Genomic DNA, 21,832 nt, shown 5'->3' on the forward strand with positions numbered 1-21,832 from the left:
AAAAAGAAAAACCTATGTAATGAATCAATAGTCATAATCATTTGTTAAATCGTAACTTCTCAGTTATAACTCCTCCTTTTCATTTAATCATTCTCCTAATCTTAAGGGATACCTGGACACTAACTTTGTGCTGTAAATGGTGTCGACACTACTGGTAGAGGAATGAAGCTGGTTGATGTTCTTAGAGAGGCTGTAATCCTGGGTTTGGGGGCTTATCTAGCTTAGGAGCAATCTGGATGCTTTAAGTTTCTGGAAAAATAAACTTAGTAAAGATTTTATAGAGTGGTAGAGCCCAGGGTATTTGTTAGGGTTTTCAGGAATACTGATGGTTGGGGCTTGGCATTAAATGGCAATTTGTAATAATCTGATTTGCGTAAGAGTGACCTCCAGAATGACCTCTTAACTGTATTTGAAATTTCTTAGCCACTGAAGCTTTATTTCATTTCTTTTCTCCCTTTTGGTCAAGAAGGCATTGTTAATCCCATGTTATCAGGGAGATCTATACCCCTGGAAATCATGTCTCATATAAGGAGGAGGTGGTGAGTTTATTTACAATTTAGCTTAGAGAGGCCACATCTAAGCAACCAAAGAGGTTCTCTGGGAGTGACTCTTAGGCCTTATTACAAGTAGGCGTAGTTTCGCCATTACAGAAATAAATTTCATAAGGGCAAGCTTCAAGATCACGGGATTGACTTATTATTTAGAGTCCCAAATGCTTGAGAGAATATCAGGAATTCCCCAGGTGGAGAAGTTTAATAGTTCCGTATATTTTTCTCCAGTCCCTCAAGGGATGGGACTGAATTTTAATGCCATTCCTCTTATCCCCCTCAGGTTACATCTGTCTCTAAAACTTGCTTCCAGCAAAAACAACGGTGGGATGTGCCCAGCCTCGCTCTGAGGAGTCTGCAGGCTCAAACCCATGTGGTCTCTGTTCACTGTCTGGGGCAAGGCTCAAACCCATGTGGTCTCTGTTCACTGTCTGGGGCAAGTGTTGCAACAAGACAGAGTCTTAGGGAGGTGAGGCAACTTCCTTAAGGTCATGTAACTACCAAGTGGTGGAGTCAGGGTTTGAATCCAGGTCTGGTTTATGTGAAAGTTATTCTCATAATCCAGTGCCTTTCGTATGTTCCTAAAAAATGTATTAATTGCTTTCTGTGAGGCTTCTCCAGGGTTAAGCACTTAGAAAGGCTCAAGAAATACTTCTTAATTGATTGTTTCTAGGCTTGGGGTTAGGACCTGGGAAAAATCAAAGATAAGTCACAGAAAGTTGTTGTCCTCAGGGGAGCTTAACCATGCCCACTCTTTCATCAGAGAATGTAAAGTTTCCCTCTTCTTCTCATTCATTTTAGTAACCATTTCCTACCCCTTTAAGCAAGTTAGGGGCTTGAATGCCTCTTTGAATCAATTTATATAGCCATCCTTCACTTTAATAAAAAAGTGAATGGAAGTAATTGTTTCAGTGAATATATGTGATTTTAGGGTCACATTTTTTTAATAGAGCAGTTGTAGGTTTACAGAAAAATCAGAAAGTAGAGTTCCCACCATATATGCTCCTCTCCTGCCACTTTTCCCTATTACTAACGTTTTGCATTAGTGTGATACCTTTGTTACAATGGATGAAATTACATTATTATAATTATACTAGTAATTATAGACTTTAGTTTACATTAGGGTGTACTCTTTGTTTTGTACAGTTCTGTGTTTTTAAAATTTTTACTTTGGTAACATTTATACAACCTGCAATTTCCCATTTTATCCACTATCAGATATTGAATTTAGTGCTGTCACATGCACATTGCTGTGCTGCCATTACCACCATCCATTACCAAACTTTCCTATCACCCCAAACAGAAACTAAGTATTAACTAAGCCAATTAAGCAGTGATTCCCCATTCCCTACCCCAGTCTGGTGGCCCCAGGCAACCTATATTCTGTGAATATTCTGACTCTGAATTTGCCTTTCCTAATTATTTCATATAAGTAAGATGTTTGAATTTTTATATAAGATTGTTTTGGACCATTTTAATGGTATGAATATATATTTGTGTAGTTACAATATTAGAGATCTTGATAAAGTAAAACCAAGGGCTTTGGAATAAGTGGGCTCACCTGGATTCCACTGTTGGTAGTTGACTATGAATGTAATAAAGAACTCATTATATGACAGATAGACTGTAGAATATTCTGTTGAAACAGAACTGAAGGACAAATTTGTAAGAAACCTCCAGATCAGGTCCTACTTACTTTTCAGTTTCAGCTATCAAGACAAGGCACTGATGTGTTTGTACAGTAAATAAATAGTTCTCTTCAGTCTTACAAAGTATTTTGCCAACTTCCTTGTTGGTTAAAATTAAGGAATGTGATAAGTTAATAATACCTGTTTTAGAGATTGCCAGTTTTATCTTTTATTTTTGGTAAAATAAATAAAAATTAAAAAAAATAAAAATCTGGTAAAAATGTATCCTAATTGACCCAGGTAACCTTTGCTATTTAATACCACATATACTATGGATATGCACATTTTATAAAGTGACATGAGCTTTTATAAATAAAATTACACTCAGTAGTTTGAGGTATTGGTATTTTATGACAAAATGTGTGATTGTTCATGTGTACAGGATACTGAACTCCAGAAGCATGGGTGAAAAATAGCATTGTTTGGTATTACTGTGTTAAATTTGATCAATTTTCTAGGATAGAATCACCATGTTCTCTTCAGAGTAGTGAATGGAAGCATATTACCATTTGTTTTTGGTTTTTTTTTCCCCTGAGATAAAGAAAAGCTGTATATTGCATGGAGCAATGGTCAGTAAATTAATGTTTTAAACAAAGTATATTTCATAATTATTTCTGTAAGTTGTCTCTACGTGAAGACAGAGTTTAGCATATGGTTCCTTAGATTGATGAATACTTGGTAATGAAATAATATTCTAATGTCTAAATGTAGATTGGGATTTATTCTTAGCTGTTACTGCTGCCCTCAGCCCCCTACCTCTACTAACTACAATTATTACCACCATTTTCTCTGGGCCAGGCACTATTTTAAGTGCTTTATGTGTGATCTCATTTCATCCTCTCACTAACACCTAAGAGGTAGGTACCATTATTCACAGCATTTGCAGATGAGGGAACTGAGACATAGAGAGGTTTAGGACTTTGCCCAGGTCCTACTGCTTGATGGGGTCAAGCCAGAATTGGCACGCAGTTGCGTTTCAGAGCCTGTGTTCATAACCAGTGCCTCTCTAAGGCGTGGCATAAAATGCAACTCATTCTCCACAATTTCATGGTTAGTACATTATTAACTAGTTTATTTATGTGTTAAGTAATCTCCAGAATGACTAAAATTTGGAACAGCCACTGTAATCAGACTGAGGAAAATGGAATTCCACTGGTTGAGCCCCCTTCCTGTGAATTCATTATCTTTCTGTTCAAATGACATTATGAACTTGTACGCTTTTGTTTTTGGTGCATGGTTGCATATGCATCACATACTGGTGAAACACCTCGTGAGCTGACTTAATAACCCATCTTCACTGCTGTCCCCCTTGGGATTCCCATGGTGCTCTGTGGCCTAGTGAATCCCCAAGCTCTTCATGGCGCATATCTCATAATGGCCAATGGAGACTTCATGGCAGGAACACAGACCTGGAGTCCCAGTGCATTGGTGCATACTGAATTTGGAACACCTTAAGTGTGTCTCTGTTGTACCTGCTTGTTCAGTAGTGGTGCAACAGCTGGCAGGCTGCCGTGGGGGTTCGGGAATTGGCACTTGCTCTCCATTCATACCCAGCACCATTTCTTTTCCTGAGAAAATGTGGTCTTGTTGGTAGAGTCCTGCATTTCCTTCAGACTGTGGCATTTCTGTCTTGGGTACTTCTGTGTTAATCCTGTGGGTGTTGCCATTCCTTTTACCTGCAGCCTCTCGACGTCATTCCAGGTCCACTAGTGCTCTCTCCACTGCTGAATCTGTTGGGCAGTCAGGTGAACAAGTGCTAACTGCATGACTCGGCTTCTTCACATGTTCTAGTTCTCACCCATTTTAGCATCTGTTTCCATCAGTGTCGGCTAGCACTTGGCATGTATGCACCTCATTTTTTTTTCTTTTTTTGCCCCAATGTGCTTTTATTTTTTAAGTTGTTGAATGTTTATAGTCTTGTTACTAGGCTGTAGATGCTTTATAGCCTGTTTGACATTACTTCTCCAGTGTTCATATTTATGTTAAAAACAAAACAAAGCGGGAAGCAACCCTTTACCCCCACCCCCATCCTGGGAAAGCAACACCCAAACCTAGATGTCATATAGGATCCCTGTGGGGAAATGGGGTATGGATATCCTCCAACAGTGTTTCACCTTGAAAATCAAAGTCTTCATCCCCAATAAAGTGTGAATTTTTAATATTAGGTATTAGTGTCAAGTTTGGGTTATTTTGAGATTCCATTTAGTTACCATATGTTCCAAATGATAGCATCTGTAATTTCATATTATAAAAATATATGGATTGTCCTAAAACATTTTATAGAAAGATAAGATCAGAATTCACCCAGTCAAGTCACGCCATAGGTAGATTAATTCTTAGCAGTCTGCCGACTCCAAACCTTCCATGTCAGTTCTATCCAGCAATACCAAAAATCCACTGGGTAGCCTTAGGGACCAAAAATGAGCCTAAAATTAGTGCATCCACTTGCCTTACTGAACTGACATCATTTTGTTGTGCTAACATTCCCTAATGATTACAGTTTTCTCAGTTGAGTAAGACCATACTCTATCAGTAATTTGCTGACAACTGAGGGCCATAACTGTGACACTTAGTTTACTGAATCAGACAGCTCTCTATTCTTCTTCTAAATGATGCCAGCTATGCATTTTAGTTATGTAGATGCTGATCCAAATGTGTTACCCGAAGAGTGTGGGCCAGACTGAGGGCAGTCTTATGTATCCATTTCTTAGAAAATTGAACTTCGTGATCATCTCAGAGCAATGAAAATCAAGGGCAGATATTGGTCTAATGAAAACAAAAGGCTTATAACTTTAAGATCCAGACCAGTATTCCCCCTACAATTAAAAAAATTCAAATGATCTGTCATAAATATTAGATCATCTGCAGTTTCTGTGTATGGCAAAACTGTGTGCATCTGGGAAGCACAGAATAATTGCATTGTTCTTACAGTGTTAATTTGTGTCTGAAAAATCAGTATTATCCCTGGAGTAAGAATTGCTAGCATGATACTTATTTTTTCCTTTTTTTTTTTTTTAAGACTCAGTTTTATTTATGCTGGGTGATTTTTAAATGGCTTATAACTGACTTTTGTTCTGTTTCTCATAAATCCCCTACTATCTACCCTTTTTTAATGAAAGAAAAAGATTTGAGCAAAGATCAATTATAAAACTATGTCATATGTGCATAATAAGTCCCAAATTTACAGTTTTGGTTCATATTTCAGCTGATAAATGTATATATATGTATAATTGCTTGTGTGGTCTTTTTTGGTTTATGTGGCACAGTAAATCAACTTTTAAACATCACAATATGACATTTAATATGAGCAAGTGCATTAAAAAAGGGGATAGTACAGCATACAATTTTTGTTTCTTTATAAAATGTCATGACTGTGTAACTTTTGACTAGGTATATTTCAGACTTTTTTCCTTTTTGTGATGTTGGGAGCTGTAATGTTTTGAAACTGATATTTTTTTAAAAAGCTAAGGAACACTTCAATTTAAAAATTTTGTAGGTGATTTATGTTACATATCTAAAACTTTAAACATATTTTGTAGGAAAGATTAATTCATGTAAAACAGATATTAGTTCCCATTTATTTTAAATGCTTTATGACTAGAATATGACCAATACAGAGATTTTCCTTCTCCAAACAGTGCCTTGCTTACTAACATGGAGAAAACATTTTTAATATTAACATTTTTCTTCTAAAGTTTTTTATGCATTAGAATATTAAATATGAAAATTTTCGCCTATAGGTAGTGTGGCGTACTTATATAAAGTACAATTTCACACTATCTCCTATTATCTCCAGCACTTTCTTAAGCAAGGCTGGTCGGTCACCTGACTTAATGGGTCTTTAAAAAGTTAGTCTTCATTTTCCATGACCATTAAGAAACTTAGAGTAGTTATTTGAGCTGCTAAAATTTGTTGTAAATTTTTTGTATTCTTTCCATTTTGTTTACATATATAAAAATACTTGTTTATAAATCTTTTGAAATCTTCAGGTGAAATTTATACTGAGTGTTTTAACAGTAAAGATGATGGATTTTTGTGGTGATAATGAAAGAATTTTAATAAGCTGATTTTTAAATAATATTTGTTGGTGACCCAGAGGCATCATCGTGAACAAATATCTAAAATTAATTGAACTTAATATCAGTTAAACTGTAGTGACGCTAATGAAAATTTGCACAGAGATCAATTTAATATATTTGTTTCAAATTTTAGCTTTTTATTACACATTGCATTAGCACTTACTTGTCAATCCATGAAGGTTTCTAATTAGTTTAACCAAACATCAGGACTCCTTGCCTCTAGAGGGGAAGCTAAATAGATGAAAGATTCCAATCATAGCCCCCTTCCTTCTATAGTTAAGTTTCATTCTCCCTTGTCTCAAACATTTTCGATAGCAGATTATCTTGACAGGAAGGAGGCTTTGTGGCATGATAGCATTAAATGTGAACAGCCTGGCCACCAGGAAGCAAGCATAGTTAGAATTGCTAAGAGGTTTCTCAATGCCTCTGACTAGTTGGTGGGAAGAGGCATAGCCCTTGCAGAGACTTGGACAACTTTGAATCAAAGTGACCTATCTTTCTCTCTTATTTTTTGAATAGACCGATTTGGGCTTGGCCAGCCAGGAAGAATGCCTGGTTCCGTGAATGCCATGCGAGTTTTGAGCACAAGCACAGATCTCGAGGCTGCTGTAGCGGATGCATTGGTAAGAGGCACCATGTATGCTGAATATCTCTGAATGACTCAAGCGCTTTGTTCTGTGTTCCAACAGGAAAGTGCCCCCAAATTGGGTCACTGAGTCATCCTTGACACTATAAAATTGTGTAAATGCTGGATAAATTTCTTTTATGATCTGATCCCCTTCTTTTTTTTTTTATTTATTATTGAAAAAATAAAGTAACATACATAATCAGTAATTCACAATATCCTCACTTAGTTGCATTAGAACATTTGCATCGATTTAGAAAAAGAAATAAAAAGATAACAGAAAAAGAAATGAAATGATAACAGAGAAAAAAAGTTGTACATACCATACCCCTTACCCCTCGCTGTCATTGATCACTAGCATTTAAACTAAATTTATTTTAGCATATGTTCCCCCTATTATTTATTTTTATTCCATATGTTCTACTCCTTTGTTGACAAGGTAGATAAAAGGAGCATCAGACACAAGGTTTTCACAATCACACAGTCACATTTGACAGCTGGGTCATTATTCAATCATCCTCAAGAAACATATCTACTGGAACACAGCTCTACATTTTCAGGCAGTTCCCTCTAGCCTCTCCATAACATCTTGAATAACAAGATGATATCTACTTGATGCATAAGAGTAACCTCCAGGATAACCTCTCAACTCTGTTTGGAATTTCTCAGCCATTGATGCTTTGTCTCATTTCCCTCTTCCCCCTTTTGGTCGAGAAGGTTTTCTCAATCCCTTGATGCTAAGTCTCCGTTCATTCCAAGATCTCTGTCCCACGTTGCCAGGAAGGTCCACACCCCTGGGTATCATGTCCCACGTAGAGAGGGGTAGGGTGGTGAGACTGCTCGTTGTGTTGGCTGGAGAGAGGGGCCACATCTGAGCACAAAAGAGGCTCTCTTGGGGGTGACTCTTAGGCCTAAATTTTATATGATCCCCTTCTTCTTAAACTTTCACCTCTGCACATAACTGAAAATTGGCCTTACAGAAAATACTAATACCAAATACTTCTTATGTCTTTGCTTCAGAATCAAGAAAGTTTTGAGGACATTGGGCTTCTTGTTTTTCATTTTATCCATGTTTTTTGTTTGTTTTGCATTTCCTTTTTTCCATTCTATTGCTTCCTTTTTACTCTTTATAGACTGATGGCATAGCCTAAACATATTTTAATAGTAAGTAACAGTTTGCTGTTTGAAAATTTTCCATTTATTTCATTACCTCACTAGTTGGTCCACATGTTTTTGTTTTTGTTTAAAAAAATAGGGCCCTAAGATACCATTTAAGAACATTTTTCCTGAGTTTCAGGGTCGCCTCTTTTGAGTTATGTGAAACACCAGTGGAATTAAAATAATTCTAAAAAAACAATATAAAGTGGTCAGTAGTCCTTTAATTTGTGGTTATAATAAAGAGCTCCTTGGTCAAGTCAGCTTTTAGTCAGATTGCTTTCTAAAAATACATTTCAGCTAGTAGTAATAGCCTCTTGCATATTCCGGTTTATGTGCTTAGCATTTGAAATAGATATTCTTTAGAATTGTCTGATCTCTGGCCTTGTCTTTGCTGTTTTAAGATTTATTCCCTTATAAGAAAATAGTACATTATATCCTGCTTTCAGATCCTGAAGTTCTTAGTCCAGCCATGTTTCATCTGATCCAAATTTTATTGTCCATGATCCCAGCAGTTCTAACTTTGATCCCTTCCTATTACTGTCTCATTTGTTCTTGCTCAGTCAGGTTTCTTAGACAAGCATCTGTGAGCAAGCAGTTTGCTGGTCTCACGATGCTCTTTTTGCAAGCAAGGACTGCCTAGCCAGTTCTATTCATCAGCCCCATATGAAGAAGGATTATTTTCTGGTGGGTCTTGGAGTTGACGGTAATTGCTGTATCTATGGCTTTAACTTAAAAGTCAAGAGCTGGAACAGAATTCTGGGCAGCTCTTTCACCATACAAGTTGCAACATTTGGAATCTGTTTCTTAATTATTCAGAGACCCTAGGAAGTAAAGGTCATAGGGGTTGGAAATGGCCCAAGCTGTAAACTCTTGGTTAAATGGGACTTCCATTTAGGGTGGGGAGTCTCTTAGTTCTTTAAAGAACTGCATAAGGGACTGTGTGCAAAGTTCTAAGAGGCAGAATGGGTCTTGAGAATTTGAGCTTGGGCTTGACTCGACTTGGATTTTTTTTTTGAGCTCTGACTCCCTTTGCACTGGTGCTGTAAATCAGCTGCCATTATTGCTTTTTTTTTTTTTTGACCAAACTGCCTGGTCCCTCAGAGAGACTAGCTTGAAGAGGAGAGAAAGCACAGGAATGGTACAGAATCCTTGCCTCAAAGAACGGGGCCTCCTGGGGCAGACAGAATGTACCATCGGACTAGATAGTAGATTTAACAGTGACCTTGTGTGTAGAACTATGCTTGGCTGGTATGGGGAAGATTTTAGCCAAGAATTACAGCAAGTATTGAAAGGTCTCATAAGAGGTGATAGGAAGGTTAGGAAATGCCATTTTGAAAGCATTTTTATTATTATTCGCTTGATATAAAATGCTTGCTAACCTATATTTTTAGTTTGCTAAGATATGTTTTGCTATACACTTTTGTTGCAAGAACATTCCCCACATATGCTTCTGACATAATTCTCTATGCTTTTTCCCCATCCTTCAATATTTTCCTGCCTACAGCTGTTAGGAGACTCCAGGAGCAAGGTACCAGTGCTTTAACTTTTATTTTACAACTTTATTTTTCTGTTGCAAGTATATTTCCTTTAGGGGCTAGTGAAAACAACAGCAAGAAAATGTAGTATAGAAATCCTGGTCTGAATTATGACTTTGTTGAATCCTAGTGATGCTTTTGTTAGGGATGGAATCAATCACATTTCACATACATTTGTGATAGTATTTATTTTGAATGTCAAACTCTGCTGCTTCTGTTAATGTTTTATTATATTTGTTAACCTAATTTGTACCTGTTCTCCCATTGTTATTAATTCGTGAATGAGTTTATTTGACATTTTTCTCATTAGGAATCTAGCTTATTAATAAGTAGAATAATCATATAACTTATTATCTAAATAAGGTTATTTTTGTTGGTGAAAGGGGGTGCTATTAATAATTATGCTGGGACAGTAAGTATAAGGCAGAATTCTTGGAGCAAGTTGGGATGTACATGTAAGCCATATTCTTAGAGAATTGTATTTGAACCGTTTAAGCCAATGATTATTGTTTGCCTTTAGAGAAATTGTATTTTATTAGTTTTATATGGCTGTTGCCCTTTTATTTATGGGTTTAACATACAGTTTTATATTCAGGGTAAGAGAAATGACTGAAGCAGGCAATGTGGATTATTTGTGTTACAAAACTTTAAGTAAGTCTTTCTTACTAAAAGTGGCTCAGCTAATTTAAGAATCATTTTACATAGGATATTTCTGCCTCTGACCTTTAAATTTTAGTCTTTACTTAAAGAAGCACAGTATTCAAACAAGTAGCCTGTACCCAAGATCTATGGCTTTTGGTTGGGGGCTGGTGGCTGCACACCTTATGATGTATCTGAGCTCAGCTGGGTTATTAAACATATTCTGTTTAATCCTCACCACAAGCCTATGAAATGGGTGTAGTTACCAGCATCTTAAATAGGGTGAAACTGAAGCAGAATAATTAAGAGGTTTTCTGAAGTCACACAGCCAGTGATTGATGACAATAACCTAAGTCTGTCTCTCTGTCAAGCCCATGCCCCCATGAGAGGTATCCTCTTCTCCCCTCCTGATGATCGCTGCCCTGTCTTAGCTTACCATGGAAAGACCCTGACTGTGAGCACAAGTGTGTGTGTGTGTGTGTGTGTGTGTGTCTTCTTATATTTAAAGCTTGGTTGCTATTGCTTTTGTTTGGTCTGACTCACATAAACTGATTCTACCTTTCCATTTTTCCCTCGCTCCCCTCACTGGTCCTGGCAGAAAAAGCCTGTGAGGAGGCGATATGAGCCCTACGGGATGTACTCTGATGACGATGCCAATAGTGATGCCTCCAGCGTCTGTTCAGAGCGCTCCTATGGCTCCAGGAATGGCGGCGTTCCCCATTACCTGCGGCAGACGGAAGATGTGGCGGAAGTGCTCAACCACTGTGCCAGCTCAAACTGGTCGGAGAGGAAGGAGGGGCTGCTGGGCCTGCAGAACCTATTGAAGAGCCAGAGAACACTGAGGTCAGGGCAGGGAGCAGAGAGTGTAAACAGAGCTTGCGTTTCATGTCATCTCCTGCAGGGCTCAGTCTGAGTCCCTGTCACCCATGGGGTCCACACAAAGCTTCAGGCACTGGGGCTGGCACCGTAGATATTGAAGACACAGTCCTTGCCATCCAGAGGCTTAGCAGGATTCATTATAGTTTATTAGGTTTTCTGAAACATTTGGGTCCCTTATGGCTCACATGTGTCAAATAAGTGGTGTTATTTGAGATATTTTGTTACAGATGCAATTCAGATTTAAAAAAAAATCAGTGAGCAACTGTGCAAGTTAGTACAAATCATTCCACATTGGGTCCTGTTTGAAATGTTTGCAGTCTCCATGTAAAGGTTTGATTAGAGGCAGAAGAAACCTGAGCCTCTTGGTTTTACTTTTAGGAGGACCTTTATGGAGTCAGCAGGGGTTGTTAGAAAGTTGTTAGCAGACTAATAGGATATAGAGCCTGCTGAGCAGATTCTCAGGTGTCCATTGGGGTGGAGAGGCTGTTTTCCCTATATGCACAGATTTTCATAATAACAATTGATTAATTAGGAAACACATTTTCTCTTACATAGCTAAGTCACAGCTATTGATCAAACCAGAATTATGATTGGAAAATGTAAGTGTAGAAGACCCCTTAGCTATTGACATTTCTTTAGAAAAAGTAACTTAGTTTGAGTCTAAACTCCATAACTCCTGTGCACCTTTGTCCAGTGGAGCAGTCAGTTTTCTGGCTTGATTTTTGAAAGCACAGCTGACTCAGACCATCCCATTCTTAAAGGGAGCCTGACTGTCCTCTAGAAATGGTTGTAGGGGTACAGTTACATAATTCAGACAGCTTGTTATTTAAGATTTCTTGAAGTGTTTGTACCTTTGGCGTAGTAATTCTGCTTGTAGAATAAAAGCGTATAAAGATGTTTATTAGCACATTTTTGTCATAGTAAAAATTTGGAAATGACCTCAGTATGTAATAGGATGATTGCTAAGCACTTTTCTAAGTGTATTATCAGGTATTTATTTAGCTAATCCTTAAAACAGTTCTATAAGGTCAGTTCCATTATAATTCCCACTTTACAGATGAGGACATTGAGACACAGAAATGTTAAATAACCTTCCCTAGGTTAAACCTCCTGATAAGTAGTGGAGAGTGGATTCTGACACAGGCATTCTAACTCCAGAATTCCTTCTTAATCACAGTGAATAAAATTTACTTCTGTGGGAGTATATTTAAAGTAATGTTCAATGAAAAAGGTGATATACATCTTTTTAAAAATTCACGTGTGTATACACACACACACACACACACTCCTTATAAATGTGCATAGCAAAGAGACAATAAAATGAAGTACCTCAGAGTAATAGCAGTATTATCTCTAGAATTACTGCTTTTGCTTTCTTTTTTGTTTTGGAATTTCATAATACAAAAACATTAAAAAGTTTCCTAAAATAGGCATGTATTACATGTACCAAAAAATACGTGTTTCTACCGTATCTCATCAAATCTGTGGCACTATTGATTGATATACCATTATTTTATATCCCTTTAAGAAGAAATGCTCCTAATTAAATCATGACAATACTAAAATGTCATGTTGTAAGATGGAATCTCAGTTACGGAGATGTGAAAAAGTGGGTAGCTTAGAATCTATGAAATAGAGTATTTTGTGTCCTTTGTAATTTTTCTTAAGGTAAATTTATGAGACCAAATAAGCTTACAGTCATTGATGGAAGCCCCTCTTAGCTGCTGCAGAACCAGGAGTAACTGAGTTGCTAGCAGTATTGAAGGATCATTGGGCTAGCCATCAGATCAGCCTGCAGTGAGATCACGCAGGTATGATGATACTTATATCAAGGCTCGAAGTAAAAATGGGGCTCAGGTAAACAGCTAAGAATAAGGAAAGGCCAAAGGAACTAGCATGAAATGAGTGTTAGTGTGCTCTCAGCACAGTTGTAAGTACTATACGTTATCTTCTTCAGTCCTCTCAGTAGCCACATCCTATTTGTCCAACCTGGAAACTGAGGCTTAAAAATATCAAAGGACTTGTCCATAGCAGAATTGAGATTAAACCCAGGTCTTTCTGACCCTAAAAACCTAAGTGTTTTCTGGTTCATCCCATTGCCTTTCAACTGTGGCAGGTGGAAAACAGAATTGGGATGAAATGAAAGGGATTTGGCTCATGGCTTTGCCACCGAGTAGAAGTTTCTGCTTCTTCAAATGAAGGCAAAACCATCATGGTTTTATAGTCCTGTTTAATTTTATCATGAATTAAATAAGATAATTCATTTATTTAAAAAGTTTTGGGCACAAAAGAGTGGTACGATGGTGGCTCAGTGGCAGAATTCTCACCTATGATGCCAGAGACCTAGGTTTGATTACCAGTGCCTGCACATGTTAAAAAAAAAAGTTTTTGTGAATATAAATTATGTAAAGCTTATGTAGTTGAGTGAAACAAAAGGATTTCAAAGACCATAGCTGTGGCTAATTGCAGTGTACTCTTGTTACGTTTTAAATTCATACATTTCTATTTATTTCCTCTAGTCGAGTAGAATTGAAAAGATTGTGTGAGATCTTCACCCGGATGTTTGCAGACCCTCATAGCAAGGTAAATCTGGGGACCATGCCTTACCTTCTCATCTGCATGACTTATATGAGCTGTATAATACACTCCCCGAAGATTGCAACAATTCCCTGTAGTGCAGGTCAAACCTTAAAAGGTAACACCAATTTCAACAACAGTGTCTGTTGTATTTTGTAAAAATGGAATTCTTGGTAACTTCAAACATCCATAAAACTTCAAACTAAATAAGGTGTGGTTCAAGGAAGCGTTAGCTTGGAGAGAATCAGATGTAGTCTTTAATTCATTCAGCAAATAGTGTCTCCTATTACCCAAACAATACACTAGGTACTAGAATATAAGACTGTATTATAATATAGTACATTTTTTTATGATAGGTAATGAAGGAAATAATCAAGTATTGTTACTTTTTTGCAACCTTTGTAGAATTTGTCTACAAAGAGCAGGATAGAAAAATGAAAGATTTGTGTAATAGACGCATTGAAGCACGAAATTATTTCTCCAGATATAATTTTGCTGATACAACAACTTTCTGGATCTAAAATAGGTGGTCACCTAACTGGTGCCCACATCTCCTTGGGGCCAAGGGTTGCGTTGAGCCTGAGGATGGCTTTTTTGGTATGGGAATCCCTGCTAGGACAAAACACCCATGGATATGGGGTAAGGCTTGTCCAAAAGTGGTGTTGAGAAAGGGACCCTTTACCAAAATCTAGATTTTAAATATATACTGTTGTTTAAGCCCTGAGAGGCTGATAGATACTTTTAGAAAAAGAAAACAGGAGTATTAGGATATGAAGAAAGTTAAAGTGTGGCTATAGGACAGAAGATAAAGTGCAAAAATTTATAGACCTTAAAATGACCTAAGCGATCTTAAATGCTTGCTATGCAGAAGTAGCTATCTTCTACTACAATTTTTCTAGTAAAAATATCTTAGTCCTGATCAAGCTGTAAGAAAGAAACCCATGATGGCCAGAGAGTCCAGTTAGTTAGTGTGATCTTCCTTCCTTTCCTGTCCTTTCTTCCTTATAGGAATTGACCTTGAAATTCCAGACATCCATCTACCTGACATTTCCTGGGTTACCCACCCTGGGCTAGGGAAATAGAACACAGGACGTGTACCCTCCTATTTGATATGCTCTGGGGTGCACTTAGGGGTCTGAGTGCAAGGGTCTCCTTTTCCTGGGCAGCAGCTCTCCTCGCTCAGTATCAGTCTTGAAGCATGCCTTAAAATTCCTGTTAACTGACCTTCATCACAAGGTTAATATTAACAATATTAATAAAATCCAAGAAAGGCTGTGTTTAAAGGCCACATAGATGTCCTAAGATATATGATTATCGAGACTTACTCCAAGTGTGGGTTAAAAGCATAAGCATAATATGGTTAGTAAGATTTACAGCATAAGGGATATTAGATGGTTTTGGGCATTGATGGAATTTCTGTTACCTGTCACCTCTAGATTGCTGATTCAGAACCAGAATATGAGGAAAAAGAAGGAAATTTGTTTCCATCAGAAGGCTCTTGTACAGTGAGTTTGGAGGGCTCAGTTTAGTTAATATTTGCTAGCTGCCTGTGAGTTAAGCCAGGAATCCCACAACTGGGCCTCATTTACTTTTTTTAAAGCTGTCTCATGAGAGACCCCTGGTGTCGAACAGTTGCTTTGCTGAAACTGAGTAGGGCTCTGGTGGGTTGTCCCAGTAGAGTAAGTCTCATTAGCAACAGAGAGGAATGCAGTGCTACTTATCTCTCAAAAATTGGTTCAAGGTTATCCCACTGTGGGCTCTACATCACCTTAGATAGCATTGTTAATCACACAGTAGCTTGAGAATACGTGAACTGTCGACAGCTTTTATTTTAAGTCATAACTTTTTATAACTTTATAATATCTGAAATTAGTATACATCAAAATAGCTGCCTAAAATGAATAAAAACACACACAAAATAGTGAGTAGGTTTTTTGCGTATTTTATAATAGTACTCATTGAATGCTAGATAATAAACAATAGTAGTATAGGATTAGGAAATTCAAAGGTCTTTAAAAGAAAAAGGAAAGAAAGAAAGAAAAGTCTCCAGGATTAAATTCATATTTTTCAGTCAACTTAATTCCTCTCTATACTGAATTTTAAAGACCTATATTGAGACAGGGGAGAGTTTTTATTAGTTTGTAGAATTTTCAGGTCTTTTAGGAAACTGCATGGAAATATTATTAATTCACTGTGAACTAACATTGAATTTGTTTTGTTGCATGGCCTGCTTTGCGGTGGAATTCACAACAGAGAGTAAGTTCCAATCCTTTTTTCTTTATCTGTTTTGGCAATAATTTGCCTTCTGTGAGAGCTGCTGGTAACAGGGTTTGCTAACCTAAGTTAATGAAGTTCGGGGAAAGCCAGTATGGGCATGGTTAATACTTTGTAGACTTTGAAGGAAATCATGAATACGTGAAATGTCTGCTTACCATTTTTCTTTTCTAGGTTTTCAGTATGTTTCTGGAGACTCTTGTAGATTTTATAATAATTCATAAGGATGACTTACAAGACTGGCTTTTTGTTCTTCTCACACAATTACTTAAGAAAATGGGAGCAGATTTACTTGGCTCTGTGCAAGCAAAAGTTCAGAAGGCTCTGGATGTAACAAGGTAAGCATTGAAGGGCCAGGTCATTTTAATGTTACATGGCTCTCATAGATGGTTTCTTGCCACTCTTTCCTGTTAACATGGTCTTTGTCACGTACTTGAGTATTACTCTCTTACTTAGTCCCCAAGTTCCTTGTTGACCTGTTTGTTGACATTTCACACCAGTCTGTGTGAGGAAATACCCATCTCTTTTATTGAGGTGTTGTTATTTTTCTGAGTGCCTAAAATAAATGTAAAAGCACATGTAAAACTTCTTTAAATGGATTATCTTCTCTTTTTTTAAAAAACATTCAAAAATGGTGTTTTATATTTTTGAATTATATTTTGAATTATTTGAAACTTCAGAGTATCTTTAACACTTCAACTTCTTGTAGGTCACACTAAGAATTGTTATAATGTGTAGTCACGTATCCCTGTATGATGCAGGGTTCCCGATGGTCCAGGAACAATCTCTATGTGAATGGTTCATTGCTCAGAGCCTGGTAACACATTCATAGCAGTTATAGCTCTTCCTTCCGGCTGTTAGGAGAAAAGAAAAGCTGCCAGAACTCAGAAAAGTGTGAAAAGCTCACTATATACTGGCCTTATTCGAAACCTCTTCTCTGTCATCTGTGCAATTATAGGTCCTAACTTGCAAATACTAGGAATTAGGTGATTTCAGAAGGTTCTTTGCAAAAGTAATGCCTTGGTTGTAAACTGGTAGAAGTGGAGGAAAATGTGTCAGATCTGTGAATTTCTCACAGAACAACAAAATGAATGACTCCAGATCACTTACTAGATATCATAGGATTTTCAAGATAGCAGGCTGTCAGGATGAGCTTCATTTTATCAGTGAAGAGACAGAGACTTTGATATGAGTTGCACTTGCAACAGTCTAGGAATTGGAATCCAGGATTGCCAGTTGTTGCTCTATTGTTTCTTCTCCCATTGCAGGTGGCAGAATAGACCTGTCCTCTCCTGTTGGGGAGAAGAGAGCACAGGAAAGTGGCCCTACCTTTCCTTTCTTCTCAGGCTCACTCGCTAACAATAGCACACACTGCCTACCATTGGCCCCCTTGCTTGCGTTGCCTGTGTGTCTCCCACCTCTGGCTTTGCTATTTCTTGACCTTGTGACATCTTGGATGTACTGATAAGGATAGCCCTTTCTTTTATTCCTCTTAAAACACAGGTTGCATTCTTAGCTTTCCTCTGTGTCTTTGTTAATAAAGAGCGGAAAGGTGCTAAATATAAAAAGTGAGAAATTCAATTTTTCAACTTAATTTTCTTCAATGTGTATAGACACATTACATATGTGGGGAATACAACAGTCAAAGCTAATTTTTTTACGGCTAGCCATTGCATTTCTAAACTGTTCAGTACCTATGTGTAGTCTATGAAAGAGAATGGTTTCATTAATTGAAAAATGTCGGTGTTAAACATTTTTTTATAAAAATAAATAAATGTTGAGTAGTAAAAAAAAAAGAAATAGAAAAGATAGAAATGGTCAATCTGAATACTCAGTAGGTATTGACTTTATATACTCTGTCAGTCAGAGTAGCTGTATAGTTTTATATTGCTGTATATAAACTAACAGCTTAAAAACACCTCTTTATTAACTCAGCGTTCTGTAGGTCTCAAGTCTAGGTGGGCTTGACTGGACTTTATGCTCAGGGTTTCACCAGGCTGAAATCAAGGTGACAGCTGGCTGGGAAGGCTCTGAGAGGCTCATTCAAATCGTTGCCAGAATCCAGTTCTTTGCAGTAACAGGTCCAATGCCCCCCCTTTTCCTGGCTGACTTCAGCTGGGGACTACCCTTGGGTCCTGGAGCCACCTGCTTTCTTTCTCAAGCTTTGTATCTCTGATTTCTGCTGCCAGCCAAAGAAAACTCCACCTTAAGGCTCTCATATAATTGAATTAGGCCCACCTGAATTATTCAGGAAAATCTTCCTATTTTAAGATTGACTGATCAGTAACCATGAAGTCCCTTTTGCAGGTGACTAACGTATTCATTCATGGCTGTACTAACTCATAATAGCCCACAGTCCCAGGGCTTGAGGCAGGAGGTCTTCGGGGACCAGTTTTAGAATGTCTGCCCTCTAGGCAGTTAGAACCACGAGCCTACCTTAGTTAGAGCTTACGTGCTTTAGTGATTGCCCTGCAGGTGATTTCCCATGTGATCTGGAGTCTTTCATTTGCCTGTTCTTTTGTTCCTGTATTAATTCCACATTTAGGGACCTGCTATAACTGAGAAGACATGTCAGGAGTAAGACTTGGGAACATAGTTCTGGCCCCTACTATAATTACGGTGTAGTAGGGGGCAACCTGCCATAATATTATAATGTGCTAACTGCCGTGGAGTTTTACGTACCCTTTTTTTTTTAAGTTTTTTAAAATAATATTTCCCCCAAACTTTTAATTGTACAATGTAGAAAACTGAAAACATGAGAAGCAGAGAACACAGGAGTCATCCGGAATCACAAGCAGTTTACGGTTTGTCTTTCTAGGACCTTTATGTATATACAACAACTCAGCATTTTTATGTAGTTGAGATCACACAGAATGTATCATGCTTTTCCATCACTATTTACCAGTTCAGAGTTCCAAAGCCATGAGTACTGTTATAACCAAGAATAGAGGATAACTCAGGGGGTAAAAATGTATTCCTGCCATTTTGGGGGACAAAACTTTCATAAAAGACAGAAATGGCAACAGGCCTCTGTAGATATTGGCAGAGTTACATACACAGCATTCCCTTAAGGCTCAATTTAAATTGAAACAAAGCAAGAATACAATAAGTATAATGTATGTAAGAGAATTCACAAGCAGATCTATATTGAAATATTAGTAAGAAGGTTTGTTTTCATTGAATTATTTGACAACATTTTCCTATGATATGACCAAGAGTTGCACCCATACAATGGTGCATCTTAATGAAAATATGAACACATTCACATATACCTCTCCCCCTACAGCCAACCTAATGAACAAGTCCTGATGCATAGTGCCCCGAGGTGGTTTAATAATTTATGTCAAAACACACCATGTTTCTTTTCTATTATTTTTTAATTTAATTTATTATTATTATCTTTTGTTTTTGCATGGGCAGGCACTGGGATCAAACCCAGGTCTCTGGCATGGCAGGTGAGAACTCTGCCTACTGAGCCACCATGACCTGCCCTTTTTTCTATTAATTTAACATAAAGATATTTAGAAATTTGTAAATTAACTAGCTCTACTTTTTATCACCCATTATCACCTCAAGATACCTAAAAAACTTAGATATGAAATAATGAACCTTATCTCCTTATCTGCAATAAAGACAGGCATTTTACAAAAAAAATGTGCATGCCTTTTAATCTTAGTATTTCTCTTTTGAAAAGTAGGAATGATATCTCTGAGGGCAAATCTTACAGATGGATTTCAAGAAACCTCTTTTCCCCAGTTTTCTCACCCCTTGAATTAGACATGGCTACAAGTATCACAACTGGAACAAACCTTAGAAGTCATATAGTTTGTCCTTCTAGTTAACGGAGGAGCACATTGAGACCCAGAGAGGTTTACTGATTTTCTCACAGTCCATAAATGGCACAATATAGGCTAGAACGCAGGCGTTTGGTTGCCACCTAGCATTCTTCCCATTCAGTAACATAACCACATTAGCAGCCCAGAAAACTCTAGGGTCTTTGTTTCCAATTCAGTGTGTCCTTTATCCTATGCATTCTTTAATAACAATGTTGGTACTAACAGCTTCCCTTTACTGAGCAACTCAGTGTGCTAGTCACTAAACAGTTTACAGTTCTAGGTGAGGGTTGTTTTTTTGTTTTCGGCATGAGAATGAGGAATCTGAGGCACAAAGAGGTTGTCATTTGCTCAAGCACATCATGAGCCAGAGCTAGAATTTGAACCCAGGCTTCCTCATTTTCAAAGCCCATGTTTGTTCCTTCCTCTACACTTTCAAACCAACTATTTTCTTTGGTCCCAGACCTCATAGATCTGTATAATTTTCATGGCTGTAGAATTCTTTCCAAGTAGATTTCCCTCCAGCTTTTTAGAGAACTCTAAACAATATTGCATTTGCAGTAGGCTTTACAAGCTCCATTCCCATTGGATTATTAAGCTCAGTGGTATTAGGGGACGTTTGCTATGCATCATACATACTGATAGATTTATAAACGTTTAGCCAGGAATTGACCGCAAGTGCTAGGCTGACCTAGCTGACATATAAATGAGTGATGCAGATGTGGGCAGGATTAGGCGGTGGGCTAGAGAACTGAGGTCAGTTTGTGGCCATGTTGGAATGTGGGCCCAGTGGTGTGAGACTTTATGCGAAAAGTCAAAAATGCAGATTTGGGCAACACTTTGAGATTTTTTTTCTTTCTAACACTGTGAAGGCCAAGTAAAATAAATAAATAAATAGTGAGGTAGATTTGGCCACTCAGCTTAGATGAATTTATGAATGATAAGATTCATTTCAGAATTAAAAGGGAGATGGAAATATTAAGGGTATGCCCTTAAATTTTGATGATTAAAGAAAAGGGTTTTATCCTCCTGTTCATTTTCCTGGTTGCCTCTTTCTTAAAAAGCCTAATCTAAGTAGATTTGGTCCTACTCCTTGAAGCCTTTTTATTATTCACTACTTTTTCTTGGTAGCTGGGATGTATGGCTCTTTCGGCTCATCTAGAATCAGTCTGGGATTATTGAACGGGTATTTTAGCAACAGCAGAGAGTTATTTATTGCTCAGGCATAGGCCTGATTGTGCATCTGCTTGGTCTCTTTTACTTGATCTTGTGTCTAGCAGGTGACATATTTCTGGGTTAAACACACCGGTCTCTTAAGTGTATCCCCCACCTATCTCTTGGTGCAGAAGGGGAAAGCATTTTGCATGTAGTTTGTTGACTTTGTGTTTTTCATTTGCAGTCAGTATGAGTCGCTTGAGTCCTAACTGCAGTGTTAGAGAAGCCAGAAATTATCCTCACCATTAATTATGAGGGGTGCCTTGCTTCCAAACGTGGTTCTCAGAGCTTCCAGGGTGCAAGTAAATATGAGAGAAAAGCATGCTATTGAGTTAACGTTTTATTAATCGTTGCAATGATGGCAGTACTGATACCTAGTAGGTACCATGTACTTTGTATTTGCCTTGTATTATTTAATATTCAGACCCATCCTGTAAATATTTGCTCCAGTTTATAGATTTGACTCTGCATCTCTGTTCTTGTTTTATATATTGAGAAAAGTTTCTAAGAGAGCCTAAAGGAACAATGTAATCACTCAAACTCATGGTCCTAGGTATTTTCATGGCATTAACTCTCCTGTCACTGTGGATCACAACCTTATTTATCTTATTTAGGTTATTAACAACCTGGGTTGTATTATACCATTTTAAAATAACCCTACTAATTGCAGCACATTCATGGAGAGAGTGCTGGCCAATAGGCCCTCAGGGCTACTTCATTGGATTAGAGGGTGTATGTTGGCTATGAGAAATGGAGCAGGAGAAGGAGCTTCCAAGGCCCCA

At 37.6% G+C, this 21,832-nt stretch overlaps 1 protein-coding gene across 10 annotated transcripts in view; it reads left to right on the forward strand.

The window, feature by feature from the left end:
- The window catches only part of CLASP1 (cytoplasmic linker associated protein 1), a 316,174-nt gene that overhangs the window by 240,961 nt on the left and 53,381 nt on the right, over positions 1 to 21,832 (forward strand). For 6 of the 10 annotated variants that reach the window (XM_077153515.1, XM_077153513.1, XM_077153517.1 and 3 more), the window contains 5 exons: positions 6,835 to 6,938; positions 9,603 to 9,626; positions 10,871 to 11,115; positions 13,671 to 13,734; positions 16,177 to 16,340. In XM_077153515.1, coding sequence (XP_077009630.1) covers positions 6,835 to 6,938; positions 9,603 to 9,626; positions 10,871 to 11,115; positions 13,671 to 13,734; positions 16,177 to 16,340 — 601 coding nt within the window. Of the gene's footprint in view, positions 1 to 6,834; positions 6,939 to 9,602; positions 9,627 to 10,870; positions 11,116 to 13,670; positions 13,735 to 15,164; positions 15,234 to 15,981; positions 15,985 to 16,176; positions 16,341 to 21,832 lie in introns of all 10 variants that reach the window. The other 4 variants (XM_077153516.1, XM_077153519.1, XM_077153521.1 and 1 more) reach the window with 2 other exon arrangements.

This window comes from Tamandua tetradactyla, chromosome 3, assembly GCF_023851605.1.
Source record: "Tamandua tetradactyla isolate mTamTet1 chromosome 3, mTamTet1.pri, whole genome shotgun sequence".
In the NCBI taxonomy this organism is placed as follows: domain Eukaryota; kingdom Metazoa; phylum Chordata; class Mammalia; order Pilosa; family Myrmecophagidae; genus Tamandua; species Tamandua tetradactyla.